The following is a 21,571-nucleotide window of genomic DNA, read 5'->3' on the forward strand; positions in this document are numbered from 1 at the left end:
ACGAACATTACCAGAAGATGCTGGCACATCGCATTGATTTTTGGAATGTCAAGGTTACCGATGCACAGCAACTGCGGAGGCCTATGCTGCAATCAGACAAGTGGGGGAAAGACCATAAGCCTATTCTTTACAGAAAGACCATAAGTCTTCCCTTCGAATATGCCTGCCTCACGGGGAAAGTGTTCGGATTTTTGTCGGAGACTAGCACTGAGTATGTGGCCTGCTGGCAAGAGCAGTACCCGTATCACTGTAAGCCTCATGTCATAGTGCTCGAATCGTGTGCGGCCGGCGCTAACCCGTTGAGTAGGTGATGACTCTGTCCAACCGTACCCGCCGGCCATGTGCATTGACCATATAAACGCCGGCATCACCAAGAGGTTTCCTAGCGGCATCGGATACAGAACCCGCGGGGTTATTGGTTGGTAGGAGGGAGAGGACGATACCAGACCTGAGGGAAGAAGAGCTAGCTGGGCGACCGGGAGACAAGGGTCTGAAGGACATGGCTAGCGCTTAGGAGGCTGATCAACTTAACAGTACCTTTTTTAGTTTTAAATTTTTGTCATAAGTCATGCTTTTTCACTTGGGTGATATGATTACGGTGATATTGAGGGCATCCGAACGGGGGAAACGAAGGATGGAGGGCACACTGAGGTTCATTGACGGAAGGCGCTGGGCACGTTGGAGAACGGGGGACCAGAGAGTGCACTTTATAGAAAATACACGAGAGACCATTCATGGGTTGTCGCTGCCTTGTAGTGGTCATCAAATAGAACGCCAGCACTCCAGAGTCCAGCATAGGGTTTCTGTGTAGTCTGACACGTAGCAACTTTCCGCCTCAGACAGACATGATATGCTCGCGTCGAAGAGACGCCGTGTACACGCGGGTCAATCATGGCGAGTGCCGATAATAATATCATTGTATACTATCTCGTGGGATGGCCGATGACATGGCGGTGGTGTTGTTGATGAGTGGCATGTCTGACTTCGACGCTCCGCGGTCGTGGGGGCAACAGCGTCCTTGTCCTGCGGTCCCCTTCCGGCTAGTATTGCACCTAATTAAATAGCCAATCAGGTGCCGACCGCAGCAATAATGGTTCAGCACACCCACCTGCAGCGCTGGAGCAAGATTCGAGCCACGACGGCAGGACGACGACCCATTCATCTTCGCAGCGCCATCACACGTACGAACACACACGACTTGCATCCCACCGCCAACGATGCCGAGCTCCTGTCAAGAGCTGCGTGCGTGCCCCTGTCCCTCCCTTGCTTCCCCTACGATCCGCCCGCCCCCCCGTCTTCCAACCCAAACCCCCAAGGAAAAGACCGAAAATAAAATAAAAAGACTGACGAAAAGGGACATTGCAGGGGACGCGCTCGCGCAGTGCCTCCAGGAGTCGGACTGCGTCATGGTGCACCGCAACAAGGCGTCCGACTGCCTGCGCGAGCCGCTCGTCGACACGCTCCCGACGCGGTGCCAGCAGCTCAAGAAGGGCTACGGCGACTGCAAGCGTGGCCTCGTCGACATGCGTAAGCGCTTCCGCGGCAACATGCCCGTCACGTACCGCGCGACCGAGGGCGCAGAGGCCGACAAGGGGTACCAGCTGTACGCGGGCAGGTCGGCGTTTGCGGGCGGCGTCAAGGAGACGAGCGGCAACGAGCCCATCGAGCCGGACTGGCGCGACGTGGAGAATGAAAAGTTTCGGCAGCAGCAGCAGCAGCAACAGCAGCAGCAGCAGCAACAGAAACAGAAACAGGGCGGCCAGAGGTGACGGATGGGTGATGCCAACAAACCCACCGAGGGGGCGTGACTCGAAAGGCGAGACGAGCGACATTGGGACGGCGTTTTGGTGTTTCGACGACCTATATCACAGCATGGGGACTATATCGAACTGAGGGACTGGGGTAGAGCGACGGCGGCCTCCAGAGGGGAGCCTCTTGACATGTGCGGCCGTTCTGGATCGCATCTCTCACCGAGCACAACATCTGCATTATACCTGTACACTATGCGCCGAGGCAGAGAGGCGTTCTGCAAGGAGCTTCAATGGCACACGCTGCTCAACCACAGACGGCAATTCTCGTTGAGACAAATATGAGGATGACTCTTGCTGCGTACTATACCTCGGCAGCATGGAACTGCATGCCAGCGCAGAGTAATCAGCTCCCAAGACAGCCACGCGCGCACCCGCCCAGCCCAGCGCGCCGCATGAGAAGCGCGATGCTATGTAGTCCCCCATCTTCATCCCTATTAGAGGCTGAAGACTACGCAGCAAGCGTACTCTAGCACCGCGCCCCGCAAGTATCCTATCCCGGAACAAAATCAACCCCAGCTTGGTGGCATCAATAGTTATGGCGTCGCAGACCTCGCAGGCGCGAGAAGGCTAGCGAGCCGGTCTACCCGTCCGCGCCAGCAACAGCTGATGAGGGGCTCGATGCCCACTAGACGAGGGTGCGCCGCCGTCGCAGGCGGACGGACGAACAGCCGCATGCGTCGGAGGTCTCGGCTCTTCGACACCTACTCGACCACGACCCGCATGGGCACCAGAATGAGCAGCAGAGCCTCTATCTGGCCAACGAATTGTTCCAAGTGAACGGGCACACGCGCATTGCGTCTCGGATTGTGGACGCTTGTTTGGACTTGCTATAAAAAACCCTTTGTCTCTGCATAGCATGTAAACGAAGTATGCTGGACCTAGAATCGGTGCTTATTGTACAATGTTTCCGAGCACACACGCACTGCTGCAGGAGCGACCGGTGCTCATTCCAGACTTTCTTCGTGCAGCCGCGCGTCCACGAGAAGGAAAACAGCGGCCCAACAACCCCGGCTGGCGTCCCCGCGTGCCGAACGGCCGATAGGACACAATATGTAAGCTACCTTATACAGTACAGTATACCTTAGTACCTAGGCATGTGTTTCTTTGGCATCGACGACTGTGTAGGTAGGTTAGTTAGCGCCTGCCCCGCGCGCCTACCTAGGTACTGGGCCTAACCGCATGCACGCCATGCCCAGCAATAGCGTCTGGCTGGGCGTTCGAGTGGCTGAAGCCGCCCCGTCAATGAAGCGGGCTCTTGTTAGCCGCCCCCGACGTGACGTTGACGATGGGATGGCATGGATGCGGTCCAAATGGGTCTTGATCATTGATTTGACTTGATAGTTGTGAAAGAAGCTTCAAATGTCTAGAACCTTCACCGGCAAGCCGCCCGCCATCCCACGCACGCACGCACCCATTCAATTCATCCAGCTGGGCGCCCGGCGCTTGGCAAGCCTGATAAAATTGCACCGTCGTGGGCAGCGCGGGCCAAGTCATTTACCTTTTTCTTCTGGCGGCCGCCGGTATGTAGTATGTAACTTTACCATCACCCCCCAACAAACACCCCCGACGACAACGACGACAACAACGACATACCGTGCTTTGTCACCTTCATCGCACGCCGTGTGAGCACCCCAGCCTGCCTCGATTCGCCTCAACCACTGCGGCTCCATTGTTAGTCGACGACACACGCTGCATGGCCGGCGCGATTGGGCAGGAAAGGCAAAAAAGACAACCAGCAGACTTCGGTCGAGACACCACTCAGCGCTGCAACCGCCCTCCCGCCACCCCCTTCCTCCTGCAGCTCCCACGGCGAATACTCCAAAGTTCTCGCGTGCCCTGACGACCTCGAATCGCCCGCCCGCCCGCCTGCGCACACCGAGGAGGACGAACCGTCTTCACGGGGCCCCCACGTGGCGTAATGGTCGCCATGGGAGCCTACCACCAGGCCCTCCACCGGTCCCTCGTCCTCGCCGCCACCGTCTTCTTCATCGCCGGCGCCTACCTCTTTTCCACGCGCCTCTTTAACGACTCGCCCACGGCCGTCACAAGGATAAAGATCACCACCACCACCACCACCAACGGCGGGGACAATAACAATAATAACAATAACAACCCCCCTCCGGGCGGCAAGCTCACCACCCTCGACGGCATGCTCGAGCCCGGCGCCGCCGACCTGCCCATGTCGTACGGGCAGTACGCCCGCCCGGGCTTCGACGGCCTGACCCTCACGGGGGCGCTGCCCGCCGACGTGGTGCCCACGCCCTCCAACGGCCGCCGCCTGCTCATCATCGGCGACATCCACGGCATGGACGTGGAGCTCGACGAGCTGCTCGCCAAGGCCCGCTTCGACCCGGCGAGGGATCACGTCGTCGCCGCCGGCGACATGGTCAACAAGGGCCCCAGCTCGCCCGCCGTCGTCGCCCGCCTCATGGCCCTCGGCGCCAGCGCCGTCCGCGGCAACCACGACGACCGCGTCCTGCTCGCCCACGCCGAGCGCGCCCAGCTCAAGGGCGTCAGCGCGAAGGAGCTCGCCGCCGCCAACGACGACGAGGACGCCGCTGTCGCCCACCGCGGCGAGGCCGAGTTCGTCGCCGTCGCCCGCGCCCTCTCCCCCGACCAGATCGCCTGGCTCGCCCGCCAGCCCGTCATCCTCACCGCCGACCCCCTGCCCATATACGTCGTCCATGCCGGGCTGGTCCCCGGCCTCGGGCTCGACAAGCAGGACCCCTGGGCCGTCATGCACATGCGCTCCCTGCGGTACCCGCTCGAGGAGCTCCGCCGGGAAGAGCGCAAGGCGGCGGGCCACGATGCGCCATCGCCCAAGAAAAAGGACGACGGCGGCGGCGAAGACGAAGACAACCCGGACAGCGACAGCGACGGAACCGACGCCGACGCCGACGACACCTACCGCAGCGTCGCCATACCCATCGAGGACCACTCGGGCCGCAAGTGGACCAGCGCCTGGAACCAGCAGCAGAAGCGCCTCCCGCGCCACCAGCGCCGCACCGTCATCTACGGCCACGACGCCAAGCGCGGCTTCGTCCAGGGCAAGCACACCATCGGCCTCGACTCGGCCTGCGTCTACGGCGGCGCCCTGACCGCCCTCATCATCGAGGGGTCCGACAAGCCCGCCGACGCAGGGTGGAAGCACACCATGGTCCAGGTCGTGTGCCGGCAGGGCATGCGCAACAACTCATAGCGGCGGATTGTCTTGTGGTCTCTTCTTTCTTCCTATTTCTCACACTTTAATCCCCCCTAGTAACTTTCTTATTCGCTCTCCTTTTTCTCGTCTTTGGTTCTCCATGGCGCGGCGTTTTCGTCGTTGGGTAGAATGGGCCGGTCCGCTTTCGGACGGCGTGGCTTGCATAAGGAGCGGGATACAACGGCGTTGCTCGGGGTGGGAGGGAATCCAAGGCACGCATGCATTCTAGACCAGTATCCAGTATATCATACCTCTTCCGTGACAGGAAACGAATATCAAACCAATGCTTCGACTCTGAGCGGGTGTCGGTACCGTCGTAGAATGCTGCAGCCCGTGCCACCTCACGCCCAGTCCAAGGAGGCACAACACTCTTCACCACGCGCGAATCGGTACATATACACGTAGTTATGCATGTCCGCCGCTGAAGGAGCCGCCAAGGCAATGTGCAAATTCGCCGCGCCAATCTATCTACCTAAAATGCAGACATGTAGACAATCTCATGCCTTGGGTGCGCCCGCGGTAAAGCCAGCACGCCTCTTTGGGGGCCACACGTCCGAGCTCATTGCGGGACCTGTCGCCCCTCGTCCTCAGCCCAGCGCATCCATACATCCTTAATTCGTTGCAATCATAAGATGCCCAACCCCAGGTGGCTGATTCCCCTTTTTGTGCATCATTTCCCATACAGTCACGAGCCAATGTACCTTTTCATCCACATTACTCTTCAATTTACTTGGACAGCTTCTCCTTGAGGATGCCCTTGAGGGTGACGGCGTCGGCGGCAAACTTGCTGATGCCCTCGCGAAGCTTCTCGACGGCCATCTGGTCCTCGTTGAAGTCGAAGCGGAAGAGGGCCTCGTCCTTAATGTAGGAGCGGCGCTCGATGTTTTGGGAGGCGGCGTTGCTGGCATCGAGCTTCTTGGGGACAGCCTCGGTCGAGTTCATCAGGTCCTCGAGCAGGTTGGGCTGGGTAGGCAAGGTCAGCATTTGGACGCGCCGTTCCATGTCACTGTCGAGACCGGGGTGTCAAGGGGTGAGTGAGTGCTTACAGAAATGGTCAGGTAGTCGCAGCCAGCAAGCTCGGTAATCTCGCCAGTGCTACGGAAGGAGGCGCCCATGACAATGGTCTTGTAGCCAAACTTCTTGTAGTAGTCGAAGATCTTGCGGACCGAGGCGACGCCGGGGTCCTCCTCCTTGGAGTACTCCTTCTTGTTGTGGGCCTTGAACCAGTCGAGAATGCGGCCGACGAAGGGGGAGATGAGGAAGGCGCCGGCCTCGGCGGCGCCGATGGCCTGGGGCAGGGAGAACATGAGCGTCAGGTTGCAGTTGATGCCGTGATCGCGCTGCAGGATCTCGGCAGCCTTGATGCCCTCCCAGGTGGAGGCGATCTTGATGAGGACACGGTCCTTGGTGATGCCCTGCTCCTTGTAGAGCTGTGCGGACAAGAGGTGTTAGCGGTGATCGTAGATGAAGAGTTCTGAAGGCGGCGCTCACGTCAATGATGTGCAGGGCCTTGTTGACCGACTCCTTGGTGTCAAAGGAGTAGCGGGCGTCGACCTCGGTGGAGACCTTGCCGGGGACGATCTTGAGGATCTCCTTGCCGAACTCGACGAGGAGACGGTCGAGGGCGTGCTCGACCTGGGAGTCGATGTCGCCGCCCTGGGCCTTGCCGTACTCGACGGCCACGTCCATGAGCTTGGCATACTCAGCCTTCTTGGAGGCGGCCAAGATCAGAGACGGGTTCGTCGTGGCATCCTGGGGCTTGTACTTGGCGATGGCTGGAACAGCTACGAGTCAGCATTTCCGGGCTATACGTTCCCACCAGGGGTGCGCTTCGCGCCCGCTTCGCTTGTTCCCTACGCTGACCAGACGGGCGGCGAGGAGCCGTCGTGCCTGCTCGAGCGGCGAGGCGGGTCGCGAAAGCCGGAGGGCATCGATGACGGGGGACTAACAGGCAAAGTCGCCTGGCAGGACGGGTTAGCAAACGGTTTCCTCATAGCAAGCGGATGATGCGGGGATATTTACCAGAGTCGGACACGACAACCTATTTGCAGGGAACAAAACAAACAGCGAGTCAGCGAAAATACTCCTTCCAACATCATCACCAGCGCTGCTCCCGCCCTGTGCGCCCATGCGGAGTTACGCATCGCGGTCGCGCGCCCAGCAAAAAGCGCCTCGCCACCCGGGTTTGGGGCGTCTTGAGAGACAGCTCCCCCTCACACCGGCACCGGCGGGACGCAATGAGGGGCAGCGAGACGGGGCGGCGAGCGGGCGACCATGGCGGGGTAGCAACAGCGCAGAGGTGTCCAACGTACCGTGCCGGTGGCCTTGAGCTGGTCGAGAGAGTTGGACATGATGGGCGAGGCTATGATTGTAGAGTCGAAGCTGAGATGAATGATTCGAGCAAGAGGGAGGAGGGAGAAAAATCAAGGTCAATTGTGTCCTGCGTTGATGTGGGCGGGAGAGGCGGAATAAAAAGGGAGCGGGAACGAGTTGGAGGGGGAGCAGTGTCGTCCGGGCTGGGACAAGGTTTTGAGGCGATGATATAATGGGTGGTTAATTATCCGCCGACGCCCGCCGTCTGGGCTTCTGGGAGGGATGGAGGGAGCGGCCGAGAGGCCCAGTAGGTACTACCTAACCAGCCAGCAGGGGCTCCAATACCCGCCTCGTGGGTTCCATCCATGCATCCATCCACTGCGGCGACCGGGAGCCGTGGGAACAGCAGAGCACCTGCAGCTGTCTGACGGGAACCCAGGAGCACAGGCAGTGTCAGTGTCCTTTTAGCGTCCCAGCAGGCGCACCGAGGGCGCTGTCCCGCGGCGCGGGCACTGACGTAGGTTGGTTCCGGGTGCCCGCTGCAGGAGGTGATGCGGGCAGTTCCACAGGGGTTGCCGGGCTCCTATCGTTCCTTCCAGGTTAATCGTTCCTTCCAGGTTATTAGTAGTTCCAGTGAGCTAGGTACCTTTCTGTACGAATACATCCATAGGCCCTTCAGCCATCCGGGCCGTTCGTGATGGCCGCACAACAGCAGAGCGGCACCGCTCAGGGCCTCAGGCGCGGTGTTGCATTCCCCCATTCCGTCTCATTCTCTTCCGAGTTGTCCAAAGTCCCACGGGCGTTGGCTGGCTGACTGGTTGGACAATCCATCACCCGTCGTCACGTTCTTCACTCACCCCCTCCACCAATGACTTCATGGCCCCGCGAGAGAGGAGTCCGACCGCCCGTCGTCACCGCCGCCGCCGCCGCCGCCGCCGGACGCCTGTGCTCCGTCCGTCCCTACCGCTCCACCCCAACAACCCTTTGCCCTCTGTCTCTCACAGAGACGTGCCCCGCCCACCGGCTCCACCGGGGGAAACCCGCGAACGCCCGGCCCGTCCGCTGCTGCTGCTGCTTGTCAACAGTTCATTGTCGTCTTTTCTGTCTGTTCCGACGTCCAGACGTTCCCCTTGGATGCAAGCAGCAGCATCACATAACTGCACGTGAATTTGATGAGCACTACAAAGTAATAACGAGGTACGGCTACATTTCCCAATAGTAGTCATCCCGTACATGGTTCCAGTGTAGCATCATCCGCATACCATCATGATATCATGGCAAATAAACACACGATCATGTCCCTAACTACTAGGTAACCTTCTTACCGGCAAGTCTTCCCCTACGAGCCGAGCGTAGAAAACAAAAGTCAACACCATCGCACCAGTAAGCCTCGCGACACCCGTCAAGGACAGAAGGACAGTCGACCGACTGAGTCGTGACTCGTGAGACCCGTTCCGGCGCGCCCCATCGTCGACGTAAAATTGGAGCACCCGTGGACCGACAAGCGGGCTCTTCGTCTTAATATCCACAGCGCGACAAAAGCATCATAACGTCTGTCGATCGCGCAGGTCTTTTATTTCTGTGTGGAAGCTCGCTCTGATACGGACCACGCCGAACCAGGGCTCCTCATCACTGTCCTATTACTTTCGACTCTTGCTTCATTTATTGTGACAGACGACATCGTAGATACGGTAGTCGCTTTCATCCTCTCAATACGGGAGCTCGCCCAGTCTAGTCCTCCGTGATGTCACCATACTCCCACATGCCGCGGCGCTCCTGCTTCGCCTGGCTCTCCACCTCGCGCAGGTGCTTCAGGTATGGCTCAAACGCCTTGCTGCGCTCCCACGCCTTGAGCTTCTTGGGCACCATGCCGTAGCCACCAGCCAGCACCTCCTTGTTGATCGAGTCGTTGAGGCCCGGCAGCTCATTGTTCGACTTGGGATCGTACAGCGTGATGTAGCTCACATTCTCCTTGTTGTCCACAAAGTCGAAGCTGCCCACTAGCCGCTTACCCTCCGTCAGCTCCGCAATGTACCCAATGGCCTCATCAAAGTAGTCGGCCCCCGTCGGGAGCTGCACAAAGGACAGCGATGCGTCCACGGCCTGCGCCTTGAGCTTCTGCGTGCCGAAGTGGCCCTGGTCCAGCGGCCTCAGGCTCGACCATGGTACCTTCTCGCTGTTGCCGTAGTCGACGAACATGACCTCGGCCACCTTGGCGGCGCGGTCGTTGGCGCGGACGCGTGCGCGGTACCACTGGCCATCCGCGGAGAACTTGGCGGACACAAAGTCGCCCGCCTTGGGGGCATCGCCCAGCGGCTTGCTGTTCTTAGAGTCCAGGTGGAACTTGCGGAACTCGTTCATCAGCGTCTCCAGCGCCGACGTGCCCTTGCCGATCTCTTGGATCTTGATCTTGCCGTTGCTGTCGATGTTGGTGATCATGACGTCCCGGTAATCGGTCGGCCGCTTGTCCAGCGTCACCTCGCTCTCCTGTGGCGTCTCCTCGGGCGCCTCCTCCTCGCCGTTCTCCTCCTGCGAGGGGTCGTAGTCGTGCCACAGGCCCTTCTTGCCTTCCTTGGCCCTCTTCTCGGCGGCGAACAGTTCTGTAGAGTTGCCGGACTTCTCGGCCGAGTAGGCGTGCACCGATGCGAGGCCCTCCTCGACCAGCACCTTGGCGAAGTTCTCGCGGTTAATGTACAGCTCGCCGATGAAGCCGCCGACCTTGTCCATGTCGTGGATGTCGACCTCACAGTCGCGCTGGTTGCATCTCCGATTCGCCAGCTCCAGCGCCTCCTTGCCAAACGGCTCGCCGCCCTCTCCGTCAGCGCGAGGAGCGCGAGGGGCGCGGATACCACCCAGCACCATGGTGAGCTTGATGTTCTCCCGAGGAATGAGGACAGTGAAGCGGGACCCGGCCTTGCAAAAGTCGACAATGGCAGGAACCTTCTTCTGACGCTGCAGCGTGGCCAGCATGATCTTTGCCTTTTGGGCATTGTCAGACAAGTCGGTGTACTGCTTCGCCTTTTGAGGCTTGCCGGACCACATGCCCTTGCCCTCTTCCTTGGCCTTTTCTTGCGCAGCGAGGAGCTCGTCGTAGTTGGACGCACGGTCCGTGTCGTCCTTGCGGTGTCGGATGACCGAGGCCCACCCAGCTTCAACCAGCATCAAGCCAATGTTCTTCCCCTTCTCCGTGACAGTGGCGACCTCTCTGGCCTCAAAGCCCTCCGTCGCCGGCTTCGTTCCGTCGATGCTGATCTTGACGTGCTTCCCAATCACCTTCTGGCGAAGAAATTCCTTGGCTTCGTCACGGAACGGGCTCTCGGAAGGCTCGCCGGCGCGAGGGCCGCGGACGCTGGAGAAGTTGATTCGCTTCTCGGCGGTGCCGGCCTTGTTCTTGACAATGATGGTGTCGGCGCCGACAATCTTGGTAACGGTCATCTCCTGGCTGCCGGCCTCGGTCTTGGCGACGTGGTTCTTGTGGATGCGAAGCTTCTTGGACTGAGCCTGCTTCTCGGCAGCACGTAGAGCCGCCATTTTCTCGCCCAGCATGGTGGAGTGGAAGTCGTTGCAACGGGCGAGACCGTCTTGCAGAAGGAACTCGGCGATGTTGCCGCGAGGGTGGATAATGTTGGCAACAAGTTGGCCCTGGGCACTCGCACCAACAATCTCGACCTTGACCTGGCGCTGAAGCAGCCTCGTCTCAACGAATTGGCGGGCCTCGTTGGCATACTCCTCGGCCGGGTGCGTGGCGCCCGTAGACGGCACCAGCCTCTCGGTGGATGGCGTGCGGACACCGGCGAGGAGGGTCATGGGCTGGACGTGCTTCTTGTCCGAGAGCAGCAGGCGGACGAGCAAGCGGTCACCGCTTAAAACGCGCTCCACGATGCCGTCGACCGTCTTGCCCTTCCACTCCTTCATGAAGTCGGGGCCGCCGAGGTCGTTCTGCAGCTCGATGACGCCGCCCACGCCAGCCCACAGGCCCTTGCCCTCGCTCTTGGCCTGCGACTCGAGGGCGCGGAGCTTCTCGAGCTTCTCCAGGATCTCCTCCGACTCCTCTTTCCGGCCGGCATCCTCGCGGACCTTTAGCCAGCCAGCCTTGACGAGCTCGTCGGGCAGCTCAGTGCCGTCCTTGAGCTTGGCGGTGCCGAACTCGCGGCCGGACGGGACGGCATAGTGGACGGTGCATTGCACGGGCTTGCCGACGACGAGGTTTCGCAGGTACTCGCGGGACTGGAAGGCGAAGGGCTCGTCGCCGTCTCGTCTCAGGTGCGGGGCACTGACGTAGGCGAGCGAGAGGGTTCGTTCGGCGGCGGGGTTATTGGGGCTCGTCAGCACCAAGGTGTCGCCGCTATGGACGCTCTTGACGTTGCCGATGAAGGTTTTGGACATGGTGGAGGACCGGTAGGCGGGCTAGACGAGCTTCGTCGTTAGCCAGCCGTGTCTCGACATGGACATTGCAGCGGGTCGACGAGTGAGTGCCAGGTCTGTGACCTAGTCGACGGCCTCCGGTCATGAGCATTCGGAGGAGCTGCGAGACCCGCACAGGTGCATGTCGCGATGCGTCCATGTCAGGAGCCTTTGCAGCCCAACGTGGCGTCCTGAGATACAGCCATCCATCCACCGCCATTTGAGCGCAGCAGCAAATATTACCTATGGCACTGGTCCAGTGCCGGACCATTGACTGGTAGAATTGGGTTCACTTACTTGCCAGACAAGAGCACGTGGCCGGAAGAAGGGGGAGAGGGAACAAGCTATTCAATGAGCCAGCTCCTAGGTGGTTGATTGAGGCGATGATGCGAAGGAGAGCTTGGCCCGTGGGACGACGAGCGTTGCTACTCGCGTGCCTTTTGGCCAGATGTCACCAATTTGGGCAGGCCGACGCTGTGGGGCTCATCCAAGCTCCAGGGGACCGGCTCCACCCATGCTTCGAGTCTCCACGAGGAGGCCGAGGGGCGGTCAAAAAAAGAAACGAGACCTGTGATTGTGGCGTCGATAGTACTCTAGATGAAGAGCGGTTGCTGCTCGTTTTTTTGTCACTCAAAGGCGGGGCAGAAGCCACCAGAAGCTATTTTGTGCGGGGCGGAGGCTTCAGCTTCCACCCAAGCTCCCCAGAATGGGCGTGAACATGGCGTCGCACATGGTGTCAATGGCAGCCAGCACCAGCTAGCCGGCTGTCTGAGGACCATCCATGCGTGCCGGCAGATACTTCGTGTCATATTCTTCAGTGTGTGCGTACGAGGCAGGGCTGCGCAGTCATGGAGTTGAGGTAACAGCGCACACAGGATTTCGGCTACGCACTACTGACGTTGCTACCCCTCATCTGTGCAGCCGGTGATGTCAACGCCGAGCCGAGGGATGTCGCCCATGTGGACAGCTTCAACACGACCTCAGATAGCTGCTTGGTGGCATCTTGGGAACTTGGGTGTCCAATTGAGCATACTATGGCACCAATCTTCATCCGTAAAACTCCCATCTTGTCATTCTTGACGCTTTTTTGGTGGCGGCGGTGCCTTTTCCTGTGCCTTGCGTGGCACTGCGTGGGCAAGCAAATTAGTTGGAGATGCCGATAACGCCTGGGGTCAATTCGTCAGCACCTCTTATAATACGCATTGTTTGATGTCCCGACGGGTGTAGGTTATGAACATACCGCAGGCGGGACGAGGGCCGGCGTTGCCAGTCTTGAGAGACTCCTCGTTGCCGCCCTTGCCAAGGTCGTCGGTGCCGGCGTGAATAACGACGGTGCGCTGCAGGAACGATGCTCAGTTAGCCGTGATCTCAATGCCCCTTCTGCGTGGCCCTCTCCTGGGCGGTGGACCTACGCCGATGATGCTGTGGGGGCCGATCAGCTTGATGTGCTTGTCAGACACGGAGCCCTTGGCGTTGCCCTGGGCGTCGGTCTCGACGTTGCCGAGATCGCCAACGTGACGGTCCTCGTCCGAGGGAGCACCGTGCTTCTTGCCGTGGGGGTTGACTATCGGGGACTCTGGTCAGTCGGCTGTTAAGGTGCCATTGGGAGAGGGGGGCAGGCAGGTAGCGAGGGCTCTGCCCCGCCTGATAGCGTGATCTAGAGGGGGGGGGGCACGTACAGTGAGGGCCGGCAGAGGTGCAGCCGTTGGTGTTGTCGCCAAAGGTGTGGATGTGGAAGCCGCGCTTCGCGTTGGCATCGTTGCCCGTGATGTCCCAGGTGACCTTGGTGGGAGCGGACTCGGACTCCTGCTCGAAGATGACGTTACCCGTGACCTTGGAGTCACCACGGAGGACAGCGACTGCAGAAGACGAGACGGGTTAGCCAGTCAGTCAGTCAGGGACCGCAGCTGCTCGACGTCACTGGGGACTCGCGCGACACCCGACGAGGGGTAGGGAGCTGCCCATTCAGGGCCGCCATGTCCATCAAGGGACTCGGTGCCGCCGAACCCGTAAGAAGGGTCGCATGTCCACGTCGGACAGAAGCAAACGAAGCTGCGCCCATCAGGGTAGCCAAGGCGGCTGTTCGCGCGGCTCAGGGGGCGGGCGCCTCGAAAGGGGGTGCGGTGCGTTCGTCGATAAAAAAAAACTCCCTCAAACCAGCTCGCAGCCAGCACACAAAAAGGGCAGAGCACCCCCCTCCTCCCTCCCTCCCCCGTTGCTTCAGACGCGCCTACAAGTGCAGCGGCCCGACCCAACCCCAGACACACACACGGGGGACCGCAAAGGGTGCAGGAGGAGACGTACCGGCCTTGACCATTTTGGCGGTATTGAATGTTTCTTTGTCGGTTGTTCTTCTGGTGATTCTTTACCGGAGGTGGGAAGGGGAGGATTGAGGAGTTTTGGCAAAACGATGACGCGAGAGTGGAGAGGGGGGAGGAGGGGAGTCGATGGGTTTTGAAACGCGAGGGGAGGAGCAGTGGACGGACGGGTTCGCACCAAAGCATGAAGTCCGTCCACTCACTCACGCACTCTCTACAGTCCCGGCGAGCGACAGCGGAACCACACCAGCAGCACCAACCTCGGGACAAGGCGCGACGAGATTGAGCCAAACCGTCCGACCCCGTTGCCGGCGCGGAGTTACGAGGCCGCGGCTAGTGCTTGGGATTATGGCTGGTGGGGTATCGTCCGGCCCCTCCGCTACTGGTGAGCTCGGCGCCTGCAGTACCTCACGGTACCGCGCTGCCCTCACTATCCAAGCTGTCCCATACCAGTAAAGAGAGCGCAGAGCGGGGCCATGGGGGGGGGAGCTCCAGCACAGCTCTGCCGCCCGCGACCCCTTCCAGAGGAGAAGACGGGCGAGGCCAGTGAAGGTGAGGGGCAACGGCCGCGAACCTCTCATCTCACGCGAAAGGGGACAACAGAGCTGGGGGCCCATCGTATGCATGCAGCTGCTGCGTCATTCTTTGCGCATGCCGACACCTACTATTATGATGGCAAAACCGAAACCAACCCGCTGACACATGCCCGACACATGCCCCGTCGAGCAAGTGCTCAACAAATCCATGGCAGCGTACGAAGTACACCTACGGCATTGAGACAAGTCGCCCCTCCCACACGCTACACAGTGGCCTTCGTGTTGTCGCGCTGATTGCAGTCCAATTATCACGTCACTGAGTGACTCAAAAGATGTCTGGAAACGTGCGCTCAAGCTCGCGGTTCCATGTATGCTTAAAAATGCGGAAAGAGGAGACGAGGTGCGGGGGAGGGCCGAATGCAAGCTTGCAGTCTGCTCGCCATATGTCGCCCGGCATACCACCGCCATTGACCGCGTCCAAGGCTATCAACAACAGTATCGAACGCAGACCTAGTACTTCGTACAATTTGTAGGATTGACAAGACGCCCGCTAATACTGACTATATAAGCAAAATATCACAGATGCGAAGGAGGACCCAACCAAGGATTTACAAGAAGGGTTCCCGGGAATATACCACCGTAAATGCTTGCTTGCTCGCTCGCTCATGTCTGCGCTCGCCGCACCAGCGCAACCGCTCGCTCGTCGCGCGGGACGATGCGGCAGGGAAAGAGCTTTGGGTGGCTCGTCAGGCCCTGCGTCAGCTCCACCTCGGGCTCAATCTCGTTGCCGTGCTCGTCGCGCTCCCTTTCAATGCGCATTGTGCTCAGGATCGAGGCCACGACGATCCATATACTCGCCTCGGCCAGGTGCTTGCCGATACATACGCGGCGGCCGAAGCCGAACTGGCCGCTGGGGAGCGGCTCGCCCAGCCCGCCCTGGTCCGCCGGCACGAACCGGTCCGGGTTGAACACGTCCGGTTCCGAGTAGGTGTCCGGGTCGTGCGTCATGGCCCGCGCGTTGGCGTACACAAAGGAGCCCGCGGGGATCCAGTAGCCGTTGTAGACATCATCATCGAGCGAGCGATGGGGCACGCCGATGGGCGACACGGGGCACCAGCGCAGCGCCTCCTGCACAATGTAGTCAATGTACGTCAGGCGCGGCCGGTCGGCAAACGACGGCAGCCTGTCGCGCCCGACCACGTCGTCGAGCTGCCGCCGCGCCTTGTCCTGCACTTCCGGGCGCAGCACCATATTGAGGATGACGACGAGCAACGTCGCCCATGTCGTGTCCTGGCCGGCCGCGAAGACGGCGCCGGCGGCGCCCTTGATGTCGTCGTGCGTCAGCTCAGGCGTCTCCCCCCGTGCGAGCTGACCCTCGCGCTGGTCCAGCATCTCCTCCATGAGGGAGGGCTTGCGATCCCGCGTCGCGAGCACCGCCTCAAACGGCCGGTCGTGCAGGTTGCGGATGGCCCACCCCCAGTCACTGGCAAAGCGGAGGGAGCGGTCGTGCAAAAAGCGCGGCAGCCAGCGTAAGAAGGGGAAGAAGTCGACGGGGGTGCCGGCCGGGGCGCCGCCATGGCCCAGAGCGTAGCTCGCGTCGGAAGCGACCTGGATAAAGGGGTCGTCGTCGCTGTCGACGGTGATGCCGAAGCCGATACCGAGGACGACGGCGGTGGCGAAGCGGCGCAGGGCCTGGTCCCAGCCGGCGGGCCCGCGCTCGAGGAAGCCGTTGAGCATGATGGCCGTCTCGCGACACTGCAGCGGCTGGTATTGGACGATACTGCCCTTCTGGAAACTCCTCTGCAAGATGCGGCGGTGGATGCGGAAGTCAGGCCCGTGAGGCAGAAAGGTCAGCGTCTTGCGCCAGCCCATGACCTCGAAGAGGACGAAGCGCGGGCGGTCGCAGTAGTTGGCGCCGCGCTTGTCGAGCAGGTCGACGGCAGCGCGGACCGAGTTGAGGACGACGACGGGCTGGCCGAGGACGCGCAAGAACAGCACGTCGGAGCCGTACTCGCGCGACCAGCGCATGTAGGCGTACTCGGGCCCATAGGCGGGGACGACGCGGAGATGACCCAAGACGGGCTCGCCGGGCGGGCCGGGCGGCAGCGGCGGGCGTCCTCGGGGCCGGGAGACGATGAAGGCGGCGGCGGCGGCGGCGGCGAGGAGGAGGAGGAGGGTCAGCCCGGCCGGGCCCAGCAAGAGGCGCGCGAGGGCCATGGCGACGTTGCGGACGACGGCGACGAGGATGGAGACGAGGACATGGATGATGAGACGGATGGAAGTTTGATGAGTGGTTGTCGAGATGTCAGCCGTGGGTCAGGAAGCTGGAGCTGGACGTCCTCGAATCGGAACGAACACCTGCTGACACCGGTGTACAGTTTAGGTAGGTAGTAGGTACTACCTAGGAGTCGAGGACACAGTGGACGTCTAGTGTACTGCAACCCCACCTGCAGGCAAGATACCTAACTCGATGATTCGCAGGCGAGGCATTGAAGGCGAGCCGTTTAGTGATGAAAGTGCCAGTGCCAAGCAGGTGCCTCTGCCAGATCCCCCGCTGCCCTACTCCTATACCCCAAGTATCAAGGTATGGATGCACTCGGGTAAGGAAAGGTAGGTAATCCGGTGCATCCTAGTGGCGTACGGCGTCCCGGTGAAATCCATGCCAACAAGGCGGAAATCGAGTTGGAATTCATCCCAATCGCGCCACTGGATCCACTACGAGGGCCCCGCTCGCCGCAACGACCCAGACGCACCGCCGCCACGATGTGCAAGCCGGCAGACGGGTTGAGGATCCGTCGGTCGGTCGGTCGGTAGGACAGACGGCTCGGCGCCTCTCCCGACGATCCTGGCGCCGGCACTTGAAAAGCGCGTGCCCCCCCCCAACCTACTTTTTACCTTGCATTCTTATTACCTTGGTCCCGAAGCACCCTGCTATGCTCCTGTTCGTGGCCGGGCTCGTCGTCCTTTCCAGTAGCCATGGACCTCAGTACCGATGGACCTCAGCGCCCATCCAATGTTGGGCTATCCGCAGCCTTGGTATATAGCATGGCGTGTGCTTTTATAGTCGTCCGGCTCCGAGCGTGGAACCGGCTCCATTTTGCCCCGTCTGTTGCCGTATGACGCACTATATCGCGAGCCTTTCCCAGACCCCCACGTTTCAATGCGCCGAGTCCTCAAGACAAGCATAGTAAATGTCATTGATACGTTAGTTTCAATGTAGTCAGGCGCAATTCGAGGACTGTCGAGAGGAGAAGTTTGAGGTGCATGAGGTACGGCATTCTAGCAACATCTCGGGGACATCTCTCTTGAATCGCGGGGATCGACATACGAACAGCTGCCCCTAATACATCGAGTCTCCGCCGCCGCCAGGGGTGTGACCAAAGCTGCACTAAGCCGCGCAGTGAGAAGACCTACAGCATACAATATTATGGCCCTGAAAGTGGTGAGTCTCGCAGTTATTGGCTTGTTACAGACTGCGGAGCAAGCTGCCCAGCCTTCGTGGCTGACGTGTCGTCACAATCGCCACGGCCCATGGGCAGTTACTGCCTTGTAGTGAGTCTGCGCCGTATCATTTCGTCTCTATCTACCAAGGAGTCTGTAGTTGGTTTCCATTGAGAAATTATTACCCTCACTCCACTCCCCTTGCCATGTCTGTCATCCAAGTCAAGGAAAGCTCGGGCGTTCAGGCCGCAGAACTAAGAATCTGCCGCTTCGATCATGCCAACCATTGGCATGGAAGGATTGAATAAATGGCAAGAAAGCGCGGTGAAAAAGGGGACGAAAAGGGGACATGTCCCAGAGTCAAGGCCACCCAACGCCACAATATGCCGCGCGACCCAGGCACACACAAAGAGGAAATTCTCCAAAGTCAAAGAAGGACACGTGCAAGAGGGAGAGCAACAACTGCAAGTGGCCTCATACCAGGATTTAAGATGACACTCCATGCCATTGGGGGGGCCAACGGGCATACCGTCCTAGGTCGCAAGCGACGAGCACGCTCAATCATCTATTATGTATGGATCCGCAGCATGACGCATTAACCCTAGGTACGCCGAGTCTAGTCGATCGACTATCATACCCCCCAAGCTAGGCACAAAATTCATTTACGTATACAAAGTAACGTACGTAGTGAAAGAATAGCAATCAAGGATAGGCACTAGGCCTATCGGCTTGGCCTGACGCGCGCATGACATCGGATCCGCATTCGTTGCATGATCCACGACTCAGCAACAAGAGTCCCGTTCCTTGCGGCGGCTAGGGCGCGGTCCCTATGATGAGCGACTATAGGACTCGTGGCAGCCATTATAGTTGGGGCCGTGATAACGTTTACGCGCATTCGGCCACGCCGCGTCGACGGCATCATGGCGACCCTATTCTCGGCGTCGCGGTGGCACAACAATGCGACTAGATCCGGAGATTGTGGGCATGCGACGATGCATGCAAGCGCGCTCAGGTCTCGCAACCAGTCTATGGGGTTCATCAGAAGTAGCGAGAATCGTGCATGCCAAGCAGCACATATCACACGTGTGACGTGGTGTGCTCTTTCATGCATAGATGGGAGGATCGGGGACGATGACAACAGAGAAACCATGCAACGGTCGCGCAGGCATCATGTTCGAGTCAGTCGTTCCAGGCCTGGATCCTTCAGGGCATGTGGAGCTGGTACTGGGACTGTTATTCATATGGCTCCATGCTCGTAAACATCTCTGCCTATATAAATGGATGCTCATGACAATCTCCTCCTCAAGTCCACAGGCTGCTTTGCTCAACGCACCGTCTCGCAGTTCGATACCAAGCAATAGCTACAACAAAAATCCTCGCCCATACGCCAGATACCATCGAGTCTCGTCGCGACAAAAATCATGAAGGCCTCCGTCGTTTCCATGGCGCTTCTCGGCGGTCTCGCCGTCGCCCTCCCGCAAAGGGACCCCAAGCAGCGCTTCCAAGATATGCTCCAGAAATTCGACAGGCGCCAACAGCTCAACTGCAGGGCAAGTGCACCACCACCTTCTCCCACACCAGACATGCGACCTTTCTGTTAACAGAGCGTTCCGGAAAGTACAGCGAGAGGGAAATACGTCGCGGCTGACATGCGACTTGGTCGCCCTGGTGAGTAAACCGGATGACCCGCACCGAGAGGCGGAAACTGCCGGTCTCCTCTGTCGAGGACGGTCCTTTTGCTGACATTTCGCAGGATCAGATGACGGACGAATGGGTGCGAATATCCCCCCTGGCATTTGCCGCACGACCCTCTCCTCTGTTGAAGACGGTCTTTTGCTAACGTTTCGCAGGTTCAGATGATGAACGAGTCGGTGCGAAAGCCCCCACCCCCCTGGCATCTGCCGCACGACCGTCTCCAAATCCTTTGACTTACCGAATGCTAGGGGAAATCACTTCGTTCATTCTGCCAAGATGATCTCCAGGGCGTACGTCCAACCCGCCGCCGCCCCTCCCCCCCGAAGCATTTGCATGTCCTCGATCGAGCTGCTAAAACTCTTTTGCCCAGTGTGAGAATTGCGACTTTGACGACTCGTTCAAAGGATCGGGTGGTCGGCTAAACAAAAGGATTTTGAACGCCCAGGTCAGTCAGTGTCAAGCAAGTGCGCCGCAGGAGGACACAAAGACGGAGCGAGTGTAGTTGACACGAAAGCTCCAATGCAGCAAACCCTCAGGTGTAAACTCAAGGGCGAGCCGGGCCCAGCCGACAGCAACGCGGTCAACAGCCCCTCGGACGACAGCAAAGCGGACAGCAGCCCCCCGGCCGACTGTATGAGCGAGGCGAATCCAGGGGCTTGCATGACGAGGGAGAAGGATGCCTTCTGCAAGACCATGAAGGAGACAGCTTTGAATGAATGTTACGCAGCGGTCACTCGTTGCCACTGGCAGGAAGAGCTCAAGGGCGCCCCCTTCTCCAAGGTCTTGGCCTGCGCAAGAGAGCAACTTTAACCCAATGAGCGGTTCACAATTCCCAGTGGCTCGTCCATCTGGTTGAGGGACGACGCGGCTGTCAGGGCATCTGCTCAAGGTCAAGGCCGTTTGACTGCCATGCGGGTGGATGGAGGGGGCTGAACTCGACTGGGAAGCCGATCGTCGAGTTGGGTCTTTGCCAGAGGGGTTTATGCAGCGTATAACAAGTGAAAAGGGGGCCACATGAGCTGGCTTCTTATACGCCTCTGGGACAGTGGACGGTTACCAATACCTATTAGAAGACAAACTCGACATCCAATGTTGAGCTACCTACGAAATACCTGTTTGCTTCAAAGCCTCGTGATATGACGAGAGAAAAATAGCACCGCGGTACGCGGCAGCCAGTCTCTAGCCACGCGACAGCTTATTACTATGTTCGTAGGAATGGCCTCATGGCGATGCCTGTCTTGAAGGGAGCTGTCGAGAGTGTGCGTTCGTAGTTGGTGGTGAACAAGCGCGGAACATGTTTTTGATTGGCATCCTGCCCCGCGCCAATAATAATAAGCCAAACGCCAGCAGGCCCTTGAATTCGTTCCCCCCACACACGTCTCGTCTTGAAGCTGGCGCAGTAGTAGCGTCGGGTCTCTCAGCCACGCTGCAGCGGCCATTTCCGCGGGCAACGACAGCGGCGGGCGAGCGACGAAATGGCTTAGGTTGCCGCCAGAGTTGCCGCCGGCTGGCATTGCCTGCCCGGGCTGCTGACACGGGAGTGTGGGTGGGCATGTGGGCGGCGGGCAGCGGGCAGCGGGCGGAGGAGCGAGCGAGGGAGCGAGCCCACCGCCATCCGAGTGACCTTGCTTGCCTGCCGGGAGGGACCCCGACCGGACACCCGGCGCCGGCAATGCGGCTGCACTTGCAGGGATGCGTGGAGAGTCGGGACGGGGGAAGAAGGAGGAGGAGTAGGAGCAGGAGTAGGAGGAGAAAGAGGGATGGAGGGGGAAAGCCCAGACTGTGGCCCGAGGCAGCGAAGCGAATGGCGATGCAACGTCAGTCACGCAACGCAACGCAACGCAACGCAAC

At 59.8% G+C, this 21,571-nt stretch overlaps 7 protein-coding genes across 7 annotated transcripts; 3 read left to right on the forward strand and 4 right to left on the reverse strand.

Moving 5' to 3' along the window:
- The first annotated feature begins 1,121 nt into the window (after positions 1-1,121).
- JDV02_009800 (uncharacterized protein) lies at positions 1,122-2,447 on the forward strand. The gene is made up of 2 exons (XM_047991489.1): positions 1,122-1,242; positions 1,366-2,447. The coding sequence occupies exons 1-2, from the start codon at positions 1,218-1,220 to the stop codon at positions 1,767-1,769; spliced, it is 429 nt and encodes a 142-aa protein (XP_047847501.1). The 5' UTR covers positions 1,122-1,217; the 3' UTR covers positions 1,770-2,447.
- A 699-nt stretch (positions 2,448-3,146) lies between these two features.
- On the forward strand, positions 3,147-5,312 carry JDV02_009801 (Bis(5'-nucleosyl)-tetraphosphatase (symmetrical)). The gene has a single exon (XM_047991490.1). The coding sequence runs from the start codon at positions 3,730-3,732 to the stop codon at positions 5,008-5,010; it is 1,281 nt and encodes a 426-aa protein (XP_047847502.1). The 5' UTR covers positions 3,147-3,729; the 3' UTR covers positions 5,011-5,312.
- TAL1 (Transaldolase) lies at positions 5,299-7,449 on the reverse strand. The gene is made up of 3 exons (XM_047991491.1): positions 6,505-7,449; positions 6,060-6,443; positions 5,299-5,976 (listed from the first exon to the last, which is right to left on the reverse strand). The coding sequence occupies exons 1-3, from the start codon at positions 6,700-6,702 to the stop codon at positions 5,740-5,742; spliced, it is 819 nt and encodes a 272-aa protein (XP_047847503.1). The 5' UTR covers positions 6,703-7,449; the 3' UTR covers positions 5,299-5,739.
- A 1,076-nt stretch (positions 7,450-8,525) lies between these two features.
- JDV02_009803 (uncharacterized protein) lies at positions 8,526-12,195 on the reverse strand. The gene is made up of 2 exons (XM_047991492.1): positions 12,028-12,195; positions 8,526-11,733 (listed from the first exon to the last, which is right to left on the reverse strand). Exon 2 carries the CDS (start codon positions 11,710-11,712, stop codon positions 9,058-9,060), a length of 2,655 nt encoding a protein of 884 aa, XP_047847504.1. The 5' UTR covers positions 11,713-11,733; positions 12,028-12,195; the 3' UTR covers positions 8,526-9,057.
- Positions 12,196-12,708: 513 nt separating this feature from the next.
- Positions 12,709-14,139, reverse strand: SOD1 (Superoxide dismutase). Its single transcript, XM_047991493.1, has 5 exons — positions 14,035-14,139; positions 13,410-13,589; positions 13,143-13,294; positions 12,971-13,067; positions 12,709-12,896 (listed from the first exon to the last, which is right to left on the reverse strand). The coding sequence occupies exons 1-5, from the start codon at positions 14,045-14,047 to the stop codon at positions 12,874-12,876; spliced, it is 465 nt and encodes a 154-aa protein (XP_047847505.1). The 5' UTR covers positions 14,048-14,139; the 3' UTR covers positions 12,709-12,873.
- A 798-nt stretch (positions 14,140-14,937) lies between these two features.
- Positions 14,938-17,079, reverse strand: JDV02_009805 (uncharacterized protein). The gene has a single exon (XM_047991494.1). It carries the CDS (start codon positions 16,799-16,801, stop codon positions 15,248-15,250), a length of 1,554 nt encoding a protein of 517 aa, XP_047847506.1. The 5' UTR covers positions 16,802-17,079; the 3' UTR covers positions 14,938-15,247.
- A 2,234-nt stretch (positions 17,080-19,313) lies between these two features.
- Positions 19,314-20,871, forward strand: JDV02_009806 (uncharacterized protein). The gene is made up of 7 exons (XM_047991495.1): positions 19,314-19,575; positions 19,649-19,693; positions 19,779-19,799; positions 19,876-19,896; positions 19,969-20,010; positions 20,091-20,165; positions 20,246-20,871. The coding sequence occupies exons 1-7, from the start codon at positions 19,447-19,449 to the stop codon at positions 20,528-20,530; spliced, it is 618 nt and encodes a 205-aa protein (XP_047847507.1). The 5' UTR covers positions 19,314-19,446; the 3' UTR covers positions 20,531-20,871.
- Positions 20,872-21,571: the final 700 nt, after the last annotated feature.

This window comes from Purpureocillium takamizusanense, chromosome 10 (assembly GCF_022605165.1).
Source record: "Purpureocillium takamizusanense chromosome 10, complete sequence".
Lineage (NCBI taxonomy): Eukaryota > Fungi > Ascomycota > Sordariomycetes > Hypocreales > Ophiocordycipitaceae > Purpureocillium > Purpureocillium takamizusanense.